General features: G+C 41.6%; 3 protein-coding genes across 5 annotated transcripts in view; 2 read left to right on the top strand and 1 right to left on the bottom strand.

Moving 5' to 3' along the window:
* Nucleotides 1–727: 727 nt before the first annotated feature.
* Nucleotides 728–5,317, bottom strand: LOC104824767 (synaptotagmin-1). Its single transcript, XM_010556929.2, has 12 exons — nucleotides 4,809–5,317; nucleotides 3,823–3,921; nucleotides 3,676–3,726; nucleotides 3,433–3,556; nucleotides 3,154–3,272; nucleotides 2,933–3,034; nucleotides 2,757–2,831; nucleotides 2,211–2,287; nucleotides 1,880–2,126; nucleotides 1,393–1,755; nucleotides 1,165–1,296; nucleotides 728–1,033 (listed from the first exon to the last, which is right to left on the bottom strand). The coding sequence occupies exons 1-12, from the start codon at nucleotides 4,917–4,919 to the stop codon at nucleotides 902–904; spliced, it is 1,632 nt and encodes a 543-aa protein (XP_010555231.1). The 5' UTR covers nucleotides 4,920–5,317; the 3' UTR covers nucleotides 728–901.
* Nucleotides 5,318–6,743: 1,426 nt separating this feature from the next.
* Nucleotides 6,744–15,857, top strand: LOC104824766 (E3 ubiquitin-protein ligase UPL3-like). Its single transcript, XM_010556928.1, is given in 18 exon segments — nucleotides 6,744–8,091; nucleotides 8,394–8,504; nucleotides 8,616–8,732; nucleotides 8,820–8,990; nucleotides 9,063–9,224; nucleotides 9,450–9,698; nucleotides 9,796–9,917; nucleotides 10,010–11,432; nucleotides 11,867–11,977; nucleotides 12,199–13,009; nucleotides 13,415–14,148; nucleotides 14,227–14,451; nucleotides 14,539–14,643; nucleotides 14,793–14,873; nucleotides 14,958–15,026; nucleotides 15,111–15,239; nucleotides 15,412–15,531; nucleotides 15,629–15,857. Coding segments are annotated over 18 exon segments (5,673 nt in total). The 5' UTR covers nucleotides 6,744–7,224; the 3' UTR covers nucleotides 15,695–15,857.
* A 1,151-nt stretch (nucleotides 15,858–17,008) lies between these two features.
* LOC104824762 (probable CDP-diacylglycerol--inositol 3-phosphatidyltransferase 2) overlaps nucleotides 17,009–17,718 on the top strand; it is a 2,770-nt gene continuing 2,060 nt past the window's right edge. The window contains exons 1-3 of one of the 3 annotated variants that reach the window (XM_010556920.1): nucleotides 17,009–17,146; nucleotides 17,387–17,472; nucleotides 17,641–17,698. In XM_010556920.1, coding sequence (XP_010555222.1) covers nucleotides 17,406–17,472; nucleotides 17,641–17,698 — 125 coding nt within the window. In that variant the 5' untranslated portion in view covers nucleotides 17,009–17,146; nucleotides 17,387–17,405. Of the gene's footprint in view, nucleotides 17,147–17,223; nucleotides 17,473–17,640; nucleotides 17,699–17,718 lie in introns of all 3 variants that reach the window. The other 2 variants (XM_010556919.1, XM_010556918.1) reach the window with 2 other exon arrangements.

The raw sequence follows: 17,718 nt of genomic DNA, 5'->3' as shown, positions 1-17,718 counted from the left end.
TTTTGTCTATATATACATATATATGCGTGTGTGTGTTTGTAGGTGAGGAAGATAAAAATCTGATTTGGAGTGAAATTTGGTAGGTTGGGTATGGTGGGGTATTATGTATACAAAAAAGGGGTAAAATAATGGGGAGAAAGATTTTTGATAGGTAGAGAGATTGGCAAAAGTGGAAAATGGTAGTTGCATTTCTTTATTCTCTTGGTACACTATCCACTCACATATCACACACACACTCTCTCTCTCTCTCTCTCTATATATATATATATATAGCAAGGAAAAAAGAATGGGCTTCTAGAAGTGGAGGTTGAAAAAACTGAAAGTGGCCATCATCATCATCATCATCATCACCACCACCATGTAACATCAAACCTAAATATATCCTTACAATATGTACTGTACATCTATAATTCCATATATATATATATATACACGCACAAATATATTTCATCGTGATGTGATGTGCGACATGTAATACGCGTATTAGCCTAATCAATAAAATAGCGTGTCGAAATCGAAAAACAGTTAGGGATTTGGTTCAATTTTATTTTTATTTGTATGGGATGGCAATTATGGCGTGAGGATCCATCTATCTATGACCACAGTTTTTTTTTTCGCAATAAAGGCAGGCGGATCTACCAATGACCAATATCATTTGTACATCATATCAATAATGGAACGCACCAAAACAATCAGATTTTAGTTTCCCCTCTGTTTGCAATGAAAATTGCTGGAGCCTATAATCAGCTCGAGATGCGATATTTAAATATTTAAATAAAAACAGGCAAATGATTGAGATTTTTGAGAAGGGTTGATGTGGGGAATACAGAGAGAGAGAGGTAGGTCCACAAGTGTGAATAAAATCTTGAAAGATTAGAAAGAAAAAGGTTGAGATAGATTCTTAGGGAGCAGTGCGCCACTCGAGCTCCAGCTGAATCTTGCCGTTTTTGGAATCGATCAGGTGAAACTTGTCGTTGATCCGTTTGTTGCTCACAACGTCCGCCATTTGTATCTCCACATACCCCAACGACTCCTACCCATTACCAAACACAACACAACGTCTGTTTAAGACTACTGTCTCGATCCATCATCATGTATCTGAATCAAGGTTGCCAATTTACAAATATCGTCCCTTTTAAAGGCGGGTCATATATATATATATACCTTTGGATGGAGAAGACCTATCCTTGTGGACGTGCTGAGAACCTCCACATGCATTTTGTCACGGACCGGAGGCTCTTCCAGCATGAACGTAAACTCTTCTCCCCACCTCGGGTCTCTGTTCTTCTTCACTTGCTGTACAGATTCACCAACTCTCAATTGAGTTTCTTATTATGCAACACTAGTTTTACTCAGCTACAGATTCCCATGTGTGTGAACACACATGCATACCTTAGTTCTCTTCTCTTCCCCTCTGAAGAATATCCGAACGTAAGGGTTAGTATGGTGCTTCCCTTCAACGTCCTGAGCTTCGTGCACTATCACAACGAGCAGCCCCCCAGAAGCCGGAGTTCCTTCTGGAGCTTTCTGCACAGTCTGCGTCTCTCCGAAGCCTTTGGGCATTTCGTCCTCGGAGAAGGGCTTATACAAGAGCTCAACCTCCAGCTGCCCACGAGACTTCTCCGTCTGAGCAGCCTCTCCTTCTTGGCTGGGCGTCAGAGTCTTACACAGATCCAATTTGAAGGTTTTAGGCTCCTCAGGTGTCAGATCCTTCAGCGGTAACACATTCATACCCATCTTGTCGTGTTTGCCAACCTACACAGGAAAAAGAGAGAAAAAGGTCTTCAAGTCTCAACTCCATCCAAGAACCCCCAGTGTGCAACCCATAGGCCCGGAAACATGAGATTCCAGCCAATCAGTTCAGAAACGAGTAGCTTGCCTGTTCCCAGTCGTACACATTGAACTCTAGAACCTGAGTCTGAGGATCTCTAACAGAAAATTTGAACTCCTCGCCCCATTCAGGATTCAAGTTCTTGTGTTTCACAGTGGTCTTCTTGGACGGGACCTTGTCATCAGAAAGCTTAATTTTCACATATGGGTCTGATGCGCCCAGAAGGTCTTTCTTTCTCAACCCTATCGCCCTCACGACCTTCACATGGAGAATTCCAATGGGTCTTCTGTGGGCTCTGCATGTTATAAATTAAGGTTGCTAAGTTTTGAAGAAGGTGAAAAACGTGGAACATTCAGAAGAAAAAGGTGGAGTGCCCTACTTTGCCGGGTCAAGAATTGGAACTACCAGGGTCTTGGGCCAGAGATACATGTTTGCCACTTGATCTTTAATGAGCTCCTGTTTAGTTAACAAGGCAACCAAACTGTCACGAATCAAAATTCAGAACCAGAAGACAATGTAAAAACAAAAAGACCATGCCGCTTCCACAAGGTATGTTTATCAGCTACACAAGAAAAAGTTCCCTCCATCAGCTGATACGGACTTTCAAAACAAATCCTCACGATAAAAATAGAAACCAGAGAAGAGAGTGCAGTCCTTGTGACAGATTCATTTTCACACCCGCCTCATAAATCGATTTCTGAGTTAACAAGTTCAGATATCTAAATAAAGGACCAACTCAGTTCGTATCCCCATCTAGTGGGCGTGCTGGGGAAGGGAATATATTAGGTCACCTTACCCCTACATTTTAATGTAGAGAGGTGGATTCGACCCCGCGATCTCAGACCCCACGGTAAATGGTTTTACCGCTGAGCCAAGTCGGCCCTTCCTTCAGATATCTAAATGAAGAGGAAAAATCGACACTAACCTGGACAAATCTGTAAAGGCCAGGGATTGACATAAGATCAGCCCCACCAAGTTTCAGCCCAAAATCAACATGCGGCTGCAGAGCAGCAAGCAGCAGTCAAGAGCAAGTCTACCCAGAAACAAAAGCAGAATAAATCATGATAAATGGTCTGATAAAAAGAATGTTATACAGCATACCTTTTCCATGAGAGAGACAAATATATTAGCAAAACAAGGAAAACTTGGGACCAACGGCTTGAGAGTGATACGTGGCTCGGCAAAAACTTGTAGATCCACCACCTGATAAATTTTCCTCAAAAAAGCTCAAGTGTAAGTGTCAATCAATATACAATTTTTTTTAAATGAAAATTTCACATGTTTTCCTTGTTTTTGCATGTTGCTGCTGAATAATTTATTACCTGAACTGTCGCCTTCAACCCATATGCCCTGACAGCCACTGTGACATTAGGATTCGCAGCCCATTTGATGCAAGGTTCCATAATCAACTCCTTCTCTTCTGTGATGTAAACTTTCATCCCTGAAAAAAGCTAAAAAGACACTTGTAAATCTCTCTGTTAATTCAAAACTATCTCCAGCATCCATATTTGCAGATAAACAACTTTTCCTCAGGCTTCTAGTTGTGAAGAAAAGAATGTTCAAGGAAATGCCATTGGTAAGAGAGGAAACAGATATCCCACCTTGAAATGTTGGAGGTAAAGAACCTAATGTAAGTGTCTCAAATTCAACAGAATCAATCTTGTATTTGGGTATCTGCTCCTCGATTATTGGCTTTGCTATATTTTTGGCAGTCTTACAAATGGCCTGCTCAAAAAAAAAATAATGGAGAGACACAATATTCAAAACTAAAAAAAAAAAAAAGAGAGAGAGAAGGAAGCTGAACTATCAACAGGATACGAGAGCAAGTTAATAATATACAGAACCTTGTCAAGGAAAGGCCACATGTACTCTATGAACCTGTTTAACCAATCGACCTGGTTAAAAAAGAAAGAGAGACAGTCACCCATGAGAGACAAGTTAACCCATAGATATTAGAGTAAAGATAAAGATGAAAATTGTATATCACATACACGATCGAAATCTGGATTTTTCACCCATAGTGGTATCTCTGGAAGCATCCGTTGCATAGCATTAGGGTCTTGTTCAGCCAACGGGCGGATTTCAGGATCCTAAAGCGAGTGAGAGGAGAAGACACATCACCAATAAAATGATTACCACAAATTTAGGTTATAAAATGACCATGTTAAAAAAAATTACACAAACCCCTATACCGATTATAGAAAAACCTAGAAAATATGAAACAAGAAATCCATCACAAAAAAGAACGTTCATTGTCCACAGGCGAGACAGCTGAAAGTATAAGATTATAGATAAATGCAGAAAAGCGTACAGTATGCACTGGATCACGGAATTCAAACCACTAGAATGGTTGGTAAAAATGTTCAGCTAGGATGTCCAAATCCTGTCCTAAAACCATTGCCCTCACAAATGCAAGCAAGATGAAACTATCTATGGCAAAGAAAATAAGAGCATAGATCCTTAGGAAAAATCGTATGCTTTGCTTAATAAAAAAGGATAGCTGAGCCCATTCCACATACAAAAGGCAACTCAAAATAGGATTATATGTACACCCATGCGCAGAAATGCTGAAACATGAGTTCAACGACTAGCTTTAGCCACAGAATTCTATCCATGTCAAGGCCAGACGAAGAAATCAGCTGGAATTTTCAACGAGTGTCCTAAAAACTTTGTTTTCGACAAAAATAAGTGATAAACAGCCATTTTCCACGATGAGATGGACAAAAAGACAATGCTTAAGCTCCGCACGTCTCGGTATCACAATCAAAATCTTCTCGGGACAAACCAAACCAGTAATTACCAAGGAAAAACAATTGTCGAGCAATCAGTCCGATCCATTTGCTGATGTAGGCTATGGACATTCTACGCAAGCAGGCAATAAACACAAAGGCACAAACATAGGATATACAGAACTAGACGATATAGAAACGATTATACCAACGGATGAACCAAAAACACTCTAATCGAGGAAGCCAACCTTCACGTCGCTGGGCTGCACGTAGATGAAAAGCAAATACCCAATAACAAGTCCCAGCGAAATCCCAACTCCAAATCCGCAAAACCCTAGTATAGTACTGAAGAAGCCCATTTCGATGTTCCCTTTCGTTTCCAGATCCCGCGACGCGAACTTTCTCAGCAACCAAACAAAACCCTGAAACTTTCTGGGGAGCACAGACAAAGCCAGATCAGGAAATTTTCCTTCCTACGGCCGAGACACAGATTCCAAACCACCTGTCTTGTTAAACCCTCTCTTGGAAATCCGACAAGACAGCAACCCGAAAGAAATGGGCCCAAACGTCACAGATTTTCGTCCTCGCGACCGATCCCAGTACGAGCTGCGGATTACAACTTCCGACAAGTGGAAATTTGACTTCACCAGGATTGCGAGATTTACGGCCGTTGATGGAGATCCATGGACGTGGAAATTGATTGGAAACGAACAGGTGTACAGAGAATCGTGAAACGCAGAAGACACGCGAAGAGTGCTAAGAGAGTAAGGTTGGTGTATATTTAATTATTTTTTGTTAAACAAATCACTCCCACTTCAGATTGGTTGTTCCATTATTTACCCTACAGTATTCAAAATTTACGTTTCTACCACATACTTTGTGTTGTCTTTATTAAGCCCCGCAGCAGTTTTATACCAATTTATATGATATTTATAGTTTCCCATATGTTAGATGGAACATATTGACAATATTTTGAATAAACAAAGTAAATATTTAACATCATACATATGGTTACGCTATTTTCGGTTAGTGATTTGGAGTAGCGATCCGTCTGAAACGAATGGGGTAGAAACTGAAAACAATGAATAATAGGAGGGTGAGAATGAAAAATGGTTTTTTGTTCTTGTTTCTATCTGCCTTTAGCGACCTCTTAGCCTTGGAAATTGGGCCACCTTATGGGCCCATCTTTAACAAGAGCCCATGCATCTCGCCACGTGTCATGTACTCTTAATCCTCTTGAGAAAAAGATATCGATGACGGCCTCGCCCGCCCGCCCGCCCGCCCGCCCGAAGGGCTGAGCGCATACGATTCCCACTCTCTCCGTAGCGGACAAAATAACATAGCAACGGGAGGTTGAAGATGCCGACATTGTGACGGGATACCCTAAAACACTTGGCACGTGGGAATCCGGTAAACCCTTTGGAATTTCAAGATTCCGTTTCTTGAAAAACAATAACGTCGAAATCATCGACTACGCATCATTAGTGTCGTGGTTAAAAGAATACATTTTATAAGTATGTAAAATGATTGGGGGTGTAAATGTAATAGCATACTGTATATTTTTATACGCACACTGAAAACCAACATTTGTAATAAATGTGTTGCATATGTATGTTCCATAGTCTTGGGTCCAAGGCTTGTAAAAGCACGACAAAATGGATTCGATCTTTCAGCCCCTCGACATCTCATACTTGGGATATAAAAACATATCTAAATTTTAATATCTAACAAAACAATAATTCAATCTATGAACAAACTAATTGTCTTTTTTTTTTTTGTAATTGGGTATCTTGGATCGAAGTCTACACTAATCAGATATCATGTGATTGGAGTTACACTCATTTCTAACTTGAGACTCGAACTCGAGATGGAATAGACGCTTTGCGTTTTCGTTTCACCAATTGAACTATCAAAATTGGATGAACAAGTTAATCGTTAATTTCTATGTTACGTTTTTCTATACAATTTACGAAAACAATAGACGTATTTCGAAACATTATTCACATCCGAATTTTCCCTCGCCATATTTTGTGTCCATAACTCCGAACTATATGGTATGATACGATTGGGAAAACAAAAAAAATAAAATAAAACTGAAGATCGCTGAATTTCATGAAAAAAATCCCAAAAATCACGATAAAATAAGAGAGGAGCGAACACGTCGCGCATCCCGTGTCAAAATACTTGTTGCAAAACGCCTGTAAGGAAAGGGAAAGAAAAGAGAGAGAGGAGGCGATATCGTATTCGCGTCTATATATCGTGAAAAGCCCCTTTCTCCCACCCTTTATTCCCCACTCGATTAGGGTTTTCTAATCGTGTGTCCTCTCTCTCCATACCGGTCCCTGAATCTGCTGTTCGTATCCTCGATTTCTGTTTGCTCCCAATCCCAGTGTTTTGGAATTACTAGGTTCAGGTTTGGTTTCTGGTCCGGAAGAGGCTCTTCTCCGCCCTGTTGTCGGTGTATTGCGCTTGTGCGATTCCGGAGGAGATTAGAGATTCTGGATTTAGGCGAGGCTTTCTTCGCCGTCGCGTGTGATTTCCGAGGGAATTGGGTAACTTTCCTTTGTGGGTGGAATATTCCGTGTCGCGGGTGAGATGCGATTGAGTGTGCGATCAGAATCTGTCTGATCGAGCTAATCCCACTTCGGGGGTTCCTTCCTTTGTATGGAAACTCGGAGCCGCAAGCGGGCGGAGGCCTCCTCTACTGCGCCCTCTTCTTCTTCATCGCCCTCCGGTCCCACCACCCGCAGCAAACGCGCTCGTCTCTCGTCCTCCTCCGCCGCCGTCGCTGCTACCGCCAGAAGCACCCGCTCTCGCTCCTCTCGTACCGCTGCTACTGCATCAGCTTCGATGGACACCTCGACGGAGTCGTCTGGATATCGCCGTGGCGGAAGGGGTAACAGGCGTAATGATAATAGCAGCTCCGATAAGGGAAAGGAGAAGGAACATGACATTAGGATTAGGGATAAAGATAGGGAAGGAGATAGAGACAGAGAGCAACTTAATATGGATGCCATGGGTGCTGGTAGTAAGAGTGGTGACGAAGACGATGACAATGATAGTGGGGATGAAAATGGGGGATTTATGCATCCGAACATGAGTTCTGCTAGCAGTGCTCTACAAGGGTTGTTGAGGAAGCTTGGAGCTGGACTTGATGACTTGCTTCCATCCTCGGGCATCGGATCAGCCTCTTCTTCCCACTTGAATGGGAGGCTGAAGAAAATACTCTCTGGCCTGCGCGCAGATGGAGAAGAAGGGAAGCAGGTTGAGGCTCTGACCCAGCTTTGCGATATGCTATCCATTGGGACTGAAGACTCCCTAAGCACCTTCTCAGTGGATTCTTTTGTGCCGGTTCTTGTTGGACTGCTCAACCATGAGAGCAATCCCGATATAATGCTTCTTGCAGCGAGGGCTCTTACTCATCTATGCGATGTTTTGCCTTCATCTTGTGCTGCGGTTGTTCATTACGGTGCGGTGTCGTGCTTTGTTGCCAGACTGCTTACCATAGAATACATGGACTTGGCTGAACAGGTTGGTTTTCTTCACATGAATTCAATTATTGTTGAACTTATGATGTTATCTAGAAATCAGGAATCATGTCATCCAGTTGATTGAGCTTACCAAATGTTAAAAATTAGAATCACGTTGTATTGCTGGAATCGATTATTAATTAATCTTATAGCTCTGTTATTGATTACACACTAAAGAAGCTACTTGCAATAGATTACGCGGAGGCTTTCTTCAAACTTTGCATATGCCTGAGGCAATTGCTACTGATTTCTAGTGGCTTGGTATGCGTGATTTTTTATTTGTATTTGGGATGTGTTCTACAGTCTTTGCAGGCTCTCAAAAAGATATCGCAGGAGCACCCTACTGCTTGTTTGCGAGCTGGTGCTCTCATGGCGGTGCTCTCATATCTGGATTTCTTCTCCACTGGAGTTCAGGTTAAAAATGATTGGTTTATTCTGTCATGCTTTATGAACATGGGCAAACAGCACTTGTACCTGGGAAGCTGTATTGTATCTAATTTTTATATTTTCATGACTTTGTTGTAGCGTGTAGCACTGTCTACTGCTGCAAACATGTGCAAGAAGCTTCCGTCTGATGCAGCCGATTATGTTATGGAAGCCGTACCATTGTTGACAAACTTGCTTCAGTATCATGATGCAAAAGTAAATGATTTTTCTGCTCTTTTCAAGTGGGATTAGGGAGATGCCGTTTTACCTCGTTTCCTCTGACTTTCATTCAAATGATGGCAGGTTTTGGAGTTTGCTTCTATTTGCCTTACACGGATTGCTGAAGCGTTTGCATCATATCCCGATAAATTGGATGAACTATGCAATCATGGACTGGTGTCTCAAGCTGCTTCTCTTATCTCCACTAGCAACTCAGGAGGTGGGCAAGCATCTCTCAGTGTGTCAACTTACACTGTAAGTAAAAATCTATTTTTCCCTCTCCTGTGTTCTGTTGAAGTATAGAATTTTCACATTCATTGTATGTAGGGCGTAATCCGATTACTTTCCACTTGTGCGAGTGGATCACCTCTTGGAGCCAAAACATTGCTTCTTCTTGGTATTAGTACCATTCTCAAGGATATTCTGACTGGTTCTGGTGTCTCTGCTAATGCATCTGTCTCCCCAGCATTGAGTAGACCCGCTGACCAGGTGATACTGCTTGATATCACATTCTGCTTCATTATCATTCTGTTCCATGTCTGACTTAGATGCCTCATCCATTCAGAAGAAATTTAAAATAAATTTATGTTTCTTCAATTCGCTTTGGACAGTTCTTTTGGATTTCAGCCCATGATTCACTAGTGCTTAATTTTTTTATTTTTTTTTTGAGCTTTAGAGTTTTCCAGAAGTCTAACTTCTAATTGCGTTGATTAGATTTTTGAGATAGTGAACCTGGCAAATGAGCTCCTCCCTCCATTACCACAAGGTGTTATCTCCCTTCCAACTAGCACAAATATTTTTGTGAAAGGTTCTGCTGTGAAAAGATCTCCACCAAGAGCTTCAGGAAAACAAGAGGACACAAAAGGAAATCCTCCAGAAGCTTCACCTAGAGAGAAATTGCTTGATGAACGACCTGAACTTTTGCAGCAATTTGACATGGATCTTCTTCCAGTTTTTGTTCAGGTAAATTTTGCTTCTTTCACAATGTCATTGTCATGGTGCACAAGTAATGTGAACTGTTGTGTACTTACAAATCCTTGTTACTTTTTTTTTTAAACAGATTTATGGTTCTAGTGTCAATGGTTCTATTCGCCATAAATGCCTCTCTGTAATTGGAAAATTGATGTACTTCAGTACGCCTGAAATGATTCAATCTCTTCTTGGTGTTACAAATATATCGAGGTATGCTGCTTGATGAACTCACTGTCATGTTTGCTTCTGACTTCTAAATGCATCTGCTTACTCTTTTTCTTTTTTCCTTTTCCTTGTTGTAGCTTCTTGGCTGGTGTCTTGGCATGGAAAGATCCACAAGTCTTGGTTCCTTCCCTTCAGATTGCTGAGATTTTAATGGAAAAGCTTCCTGAAACTTTCTCCAAAATGTTTGTTAGGGAAGGGGTTGTTCATGCTGTCGATCAACTTGTCTTGGTTGGTAAACCAAACTCTCATGCTTCTTCTGTAGACAAGGATAATGATTGTCTTGCTGGATCTGCACGATCTAGGCGCTACCGGCGGCGGAGTAGCAATGCTAATTCTGATGGAAATCCACCCGAAGATCCCAAGAATTCTGCTTCCATGAAGGTAGGTGGATCCCACAATTCGATGGAAACTCCTACTGCAAGCTTCACACTGAGGGAAACAGTTAGCTCATGTGCTAGAGCATTCAAAGATAAGTATTTCTCATCTGATGGAGGAGATCTCGATGTTGGAGTTACAGATGATCTTTTGCATTTAAAGAATCTTTGCATGAAGCTAAATGCTGGTATAGATGATCAAAAGGTGAAAGCAAAGGGAAAATCTAAAGCTTCTGCACCATGCCTTGGTGATTTTTCTGCCAACAAGGAAGAATATTTGATTGGTGTTATTTCTGAGATACTTTGGGAACTAAGCAAAGGGGATGGTGTGTCTACGTTTGAGTTTATAGGCAGTGGTGTTGTTGCAGCATTGCTCAACTATTTTTCCTGTGGATATTTTTCCAAGGAGAAGATCTCAGAAGCTAATTTACCTAAACTTCGGCGGGAAGGACTCAAAAGGTTCAAGGCTTTCCTAGAAGTTGCACTTCCTTCTAACGTTGATGAGGCAAAGGTTCCCCCAATGACCGTTTTGGTTCAGAAGCTTCAGAGTGCTTTATCTTCGCTGGAGCGTTTTCCAGTAATGCTTAACCATCCCTCCGCCAGATCTCTAGGTGGGAGTGCTCGCCTCTCCTCTGGCTTGAGCGCATTGGCACACCCTTTAAAATTGCGATTATGCCGTGCCCAAGGAGAGAAATCTCTACGTGATTACTCATCCAATATTGTACTTATAGATCCACTGGCAAGCATAGCAGTGGTTGAAGAATTCCTTTGGCCCCGAGTTCAGCGAGGTGAATCTGGTCTGAAGCCAGCTGTGGCTATTGGAAATTCTGGGTCAGGGACAATGCCTAGTGGTGCGGGAGTTTCATCACCATCTTCTTCCACTCCAGCTTCCACAACTCTTCGCCATTCTTCTAGATCTAGATCAGCGATTAACATAGGCGATACCCCGAAGAAGGAGCCACTGCATGAGAAAGGGAGCAGCTCATCTAAAGAAAAAGGTAAAGCTGTTTTGAAGTCTGGTCAGGAGGGTCCACAAGGGCCTCAAACGAGGAGTGGCTCTCGAAGGAGAGCTGCACTTGACAAAGATACACAAGTGAAACCTGTGAGTGGAGACTCGAGTTCCGAGGTACAATTTTCTGTATTGGTGGTGATATCTTTCTCGGTGTAGTTTACACAGCTGTCTTGTTTTACAGTGCGCACTTCTATTTACGTGTACTTAGGGGGAGTCATTGATCTTATCCATAGTTGATTGGGAGCCTACCACTAGCTCGACAGCCTCGACTCATTTATGTCGATGAGGATAGAGGTCTAGGGTCAGTTTTTGTTGGTATTGGAAATATAATTTGGCTATAGGTGGTGGTGGTGGGGATCCTCTTACTAGAATTATTGTTGTTTTGGGATTCTTTAATTTTTGTAGTTGTCACTCTTCTTTGCTATCTTTCACTTGTACTTCATATTTATAGTGTTAGAAGACTGCTTTGTCATTTGTGTTACTAAATGCTGTCGACATGATCTCCTTCTCATTTTTTTTACATTATCTACTTGTATACTTCTTTGTAGGATGAAGAATTGGATATGTCTCCTGTGGATATTGATGATGCTTTGGTGATTGAAGAGGATGATATCTCTGATGATGATGATGACGATGATGATGATGATGATCAAGAAGATGTAAGTTATCCTTTGTTTGATGTAAGCCATTTTTATTGCGTTGTGCAGCTTGTGCTGTCATTACTCAGCTGACATAAATTGAACTACTAGCTGTATGAATGACCATCACTTTCATTATATTTTGGTTGCAGTATGCTAATAACAATACATATTGCGTTTTGGTGGTGAACTTATTCTTTTTTTTTTACTATACCGCTTGAGCATATATTATTCTTTTTCAGGTTCTTGATGATAGTCTCCCCTTATGCACGCCTGATGAAGTGCATGATGTGAAATTGGGGGACTCGATTGATGATGATAGTAATGGTCCCACAGCCAGTGATGGTCGAATGAATCCAGCTCCAGGTGCTACCAGCGGAGTAGCTGCAGCAAGGGGTTCTAATTCTACTGATGTTGGTACTGGGAATTCCTATGGTTCCAGGGGTGCTGACTTTGCTGCAGCTGCAATGGCTGGGTTTGGATCTGCCAATGGTAGAGGTATCAGGGGGAGTAGAGATCGACATGGGCGTTCTCTGTACTGTAGTTCAGATGAGCCCCCTAAGCTGATATTTACTGCTGGAGCAAAGCAGCTTGGTAGACATTTGACGATTTATCAGGCTGTTCAGCGACAGCTTATGCTGGATGAATATGATGATGAGAGGTTTGGTGGCAGCGATTTCATCTCAAGCGATGGAAGCAGGTACAACGATATTTACACCATTATGTACCAGAGGGCAGACAACCATGTGGATCAGTTGTCAGTTGGTGGAGCAAGTTCTACTTCATCTTCGAAATTGACTAAATCTGCCGCTGGTTTGAGCTCAGAATCTCAGTCACATAGGGCATCTCTTCTGGATAGTATCTTGCAAGGGGAACTGCCATGTGATCTTGAGAAGTCAAATTCTACATACAATATATTGGCTTTGTTGCGTGTGCTGGAGGGTTTGAATCAGCTTTCCTCTCATTTAAGAGCCCAAATAGCGTCTGATCATTGGGGATGATGCAGCACTCATCAAATGCAACTGCAGCATCGAACGGGACAGGAGCTTCAGAGTCAGCGGATGATGATTTGCCAAGTGTCATGACATGTGCAAACTACCTTAAGCTCCCTCCGTACTCCACAAAGGTACTCTTGTCCTGTCTACTCTGTCTGTCTACAGCCACTGTAGACTTACTAGGAGAGGGAGCTTTGGAAAAACTCACGGGCTGTGTATTGTGTACAGGAAATCATGCATAGGAAGCTGATGTACGCGATCAACGAAGGGCAAGGATCTTTTGACTTGTCATAAATAAATCTCTCGCGGACGGGGGAACTTACTCTGGTGTACATCACAAGGAAAGACCAAGAGTTGCTTATTGATTTTGATTTTTCTTTTTTTCTACTCTGCTGGTTTGGTTGCTTTCTATTGAAGAAGGTGGTTCCATTTAAAGCCATTGGTTTTGGTGTTTGCATTGCAGCTGAAGAGTTCATAAATAGTAAACTAACCCCCAAATTAGCCAGACAAATTCAAGATGCGCTTGCTTTGTGCAGTGGGAGTCTTCCTTCTTGGTGCTACCAGCTGACTAGGGCATGTCCGTTCTTGTTTCCTTTTGAGACCCGAAGACAATATTTCCACTCCACTGCTTTTGGATTGTCTCGAGCATTGTACCGTCTTCAACAGCAACAAGGTGCTGATAATAGTGGGACTGCAAATGAAAGAGAGATGAGGATAGGGAGATTGCAGCGTCAGAAAGTCCGTGTGTCCCGAAATAGGATTTTAGATTCTGCTGCAAAAGTTATGGAGATGTATTCTAGTCAGAAGGCTGTACTTGAAGTCGAATATTTTGGTGAAGTTGGCACTGGCTTGGGTCCTACCCTTGAGTTTTACACACTCCTAAGCCATGATTTGCAAAAACTTTCTCTTGGGATGTGGAGATCTAATTCTGGAGACAAGAGACCCATGCAAACGGACGGAGATGAAGGTAAGAAGGGAAAATCATCTGCAGCTACTGACGGAGATTTAGTTCAAGCACCTCTTGGATTGTTTCCTCGACCTTGGGCTCCAAATGTCGATGCTTCCGAAGGCACACAATTATATAAAGTAATCGAGTATTTCCGGCTTCTTGGGCGAGTAATGGCAAAAGCCCTTCAAGATGGCCGACTGTTGGACCTGCCATTGTCTACAGCATTTTATAAACTTGTTCTTGGCCAAGTGAGTTTTTGCCTAGCAGTACACTTGGTTTTATGGCTTCTATTGATATGGCAGTATTTAATTTATTCACTTATGCAGGAGCTTGATTTGCCTGATATTGCTTCATTTGATGCTGAAGTTGGCAAGACTTTACATGAACTGTCTGTCCTTGTTGACCGAAAACACTATCTGGAATCAGTAGGTGGTGACAACCGCAATGCGGTTTCTGATTTACATTTCCGTGGATCCCGGATAGAAGACCTCTGCTTGGACTTCACACTACCTGGCTATCCCAATTATATCTTAAAACCAGGAGATGAAACTGTATGCAGTCTTTGTTTACATTTCACATATTTCTGCTTCTAGTTTGAGCCTTGTTAAAGATGTCTGATGTATGTATTCTGTTGCCAGGTTGATATTAATAGTCTTGAGGAATATATATCCCTGGTTGTTGATGCAACAATTAAGAGAGGAATCGCTCGACAGATGGAAGCTTTCAGATCCGGGTTCAATCAGGTTTGCTCTGTTTCCTTGCCAATATTTTTTGATGCCTTGCCTTTTTTTGATTGAATATAGAAATACTTTTGTATGTAATTGTAACTTTGCATTCATTGGTGTGTTTATCCGGGTTCAACTGTTTGTATCAAATTTCCCTTAATTGGCAGGTGTTTGACATCACATCTCTGCAAATATTCACACCGTTTGAATTGGATTACTTGCTCTGTGGTCGAGGAGAGCTGTGGGAGGTAAACTTTAAGTTTCCCGTATTCCATAATTACAGGACAAGACGTGAAACGTGTCACGCTTCTGAAATTCTTCATGTCTTGCAGGCGGAGTCACTAGCTGAACATATCAAGTTTGATCATGGTTATACTGCCAAGAGTCCAGCAATAATCAATGTACAACTATTTTCGAATTATTTCCCTTTCTCCTTCTCCTTTGTTAATGGTAATATCCTTAACTGAATCTGACCCACCTTCTAGTTGCTGGAGATCATGGGAGAATTTACAGCAGAGCAGCAGCGGGCTTTCTGCCAATTTGTTACTGGAGCTCCCAGGCTTCCTTCTGGCGGCTTGGCAGTTCTAAATCCAAAGCTGACTATTGTGAGAAAGGTAAAGCTATAAATGTAGATATGGTTCTAAACACCTTCTGGCACTGTCACAGTGTCACTACAGAAGCCTTCAGATTTCCTGCATTACCGCAAACTTGTTATCAGGCCAACCCCACCCGTTTGAGTTCTAAGATAATACTTTTTTTTTGGGTTGTTGTCGGGGGATGATGCAGCACTCATCAAATGCAACTGCAGCATCGAACGGGACAGGAGCTTCAGAGTCAGCGGATGATGATTTGCCAAGTGTCATGACATGTGCAAACTACCTTAAGCTCCCTCCGTACTCCACAAAGGTACTCTTGTCCTGTCTACTCTGTCTGTCTACAGCCACTGTAGACTTACTAGGAGAGGGAGCTTTGGAAAAACTCACGGGCTGTGTATTGTGTACAGGAAATCATGCATAGGAAGCTGATGTACGCGATCAACGAAGGGCAAGGATCTTTTGACTTGTCATAAATAAATCTCTCGCGGACGGGGGAACTTACTCTGGTGTACATCACAAGGAAAGACCAAGAGTTGCTTATTGATTTTGATTTTTCTTTTTTTCTACTCTGCTGGTTTGGTTGCTTTCTATTGAAGAAGGTGGTTCCATTTAAAGCCATTGGTTTTGGTGTTTGCATTGCAGCCCCCCCCCCCCCTCTATCTCTCTCTTAAATGTGGACTTTGCTCAGCCGACGCCCTTGGCTTCTGCCTCTAGTCATTATATATTTTGTTCTGGCAGTACATGTACGTAGGGGTGGGCGTTTCGGAATTTTAATGGTTCGGTTCGGGAACGATATATTCGGTATTATAAAATTTGTACTAAATTAGTACCGTATATTATTCGGTTCGGTTCGGTATTATGACGGTTTGGGACGGTATGGTACTAATAAATAAGTACCAAATAAGAACCGAAATAAAAACGGTTCGAGACGGTTCATGACATATTTATAATTCATATAATATAAAAATAAAGAGATTCAACATAATAATTTTATATAACAAAATAAAAGTTTTGAACTTGTAAACTTGGAAAAAATTCAACATTAATCTCAATGCATTACGCAAACAAACTCTTAATATCAGTAAATATCATAATTAACTATTAATATTAAATATTTTTTAACTAAAAAATAAAAATACCGAAATACCGTTCGGTATTTTTCGAACCGAACCGAACCGTTCTCGAACCGTTTGGTATTTTAAATTTTGTACCGTTCGATATTTTTATATAATACCAAATCGAACCGAAACCGAATTAATCGGTTCGGTATAGTTCGGGACCAGATTCCCGAACCGAATTGTCCACTCCTACATGTACGGCCTATGCCGTTCGTTACGGAATATATATATATATATATATATCGTATGTTTTTTTTTGAAGAAATGAAACTAAATGGGTAGTTTTGGAGGTGTGAAGCTCTTAAAAAATATCTGCAAAGGGAATTAGCTCGATTTTTCGACTGGGCCTCGTCTAAGCATATATATGTATAAATGTGCAGTCAAAATCAAAACCAAGGAAGATCTGAAGCTGGGGGAATAGTGTCAAAATGACCATTAGCATTTAATCGAAAATGATATTCCAACAGGCCATGTACGAATTTCCTTTTATCTCAGCTGTCTGGGCCACGTTTTTCTAATGTCGGAATCAATTTGGGCCTACAAGGCCCAACAATATTTACAATTGGGCAATCGAATTGAGCCTCTGTCGTATGTGAGAAAAAAAAAAATGGAGATTCGGGAAACAAAAGGGGGTTCAGAGTTCAGACATTATAGAAATGCTGACATTAATTGAATGATTTAAGGCCAATTTGAGAATATTTAATACGTCGAATCCGATTCCTTCTGGTATGAACTGCGGCCCCTCTCCTCAGATCCCTTCTTCTCCCTCCTCCCTGTTTCTCCGATTCTAACTCACTCCAGTTCCAGGTACGGACTCGTTTCTTTTCCTTCTCTTCTACCTTTACATCGGTTTATTCGATTTCTCTCTCTCTTTCCTATTGTAGTTTTCGTGCTCACTGTCGAATCGATTGAAGTCGCGGTCTTCCTACATGTTTGGTTGAGATGCCTTCCTGTCTGGATTGAGTTCTTTGTGTTGCGTGATTATAATAGAACGCTCTCTTTTCCGGCGCATTGTTGGTTTGGTGAAATTGCGCTTCCGAGATACAGATCGCAAGTCGAGTCTCTAATGGCTAACAAGGGGAAACCGAGACCGGCTAAGTTGTCTGTATACCTTTACATTCCCAATATCGTTGGTGGGTTTTCCTTCTCTCCCCGTTGCAACCGGTTCATACGAGCTTCCTTTGTTTCGTTATCTATTTTTTTCCTTTTTCGTTGTCAATCTCGCATTGTCACATGTGATCGTTTGGATAACTTACTCATCATATGGTTGTTTTGATGTTATTTCTTCATGGAAATTGCAGGGTACATGAGAATTCTCTTGAATTGTGTTGCCTTTGCTGTATGCTTTTCAAACAAGACGCTCTTCTCGCTGCTATACT

The sequence above is a fragment of the Tarenaya hassleriana genome, unplaced genomic scaffold (assembly GCF_000463585.1).
Source record: "Tarenaya hassleriana unplaced genomic scaffold, ASM46358v1 Cleome41, whole genome shotgun sequence".
In the NCBI taxonomy this organism is placed as follows: domain Eukaryota; kingdom Viridiplantae; phylum Streptophyta; class Magnoliopsida; order Brassicales; family Cleomaceae; genus Tarenaya; species Tarenaya hassleriana.
The sequence above is the reverse complement of the archived record's forward strand: the minus strand, read 5'-3'. Positions and strand labels throughout refer to the sequence as shown.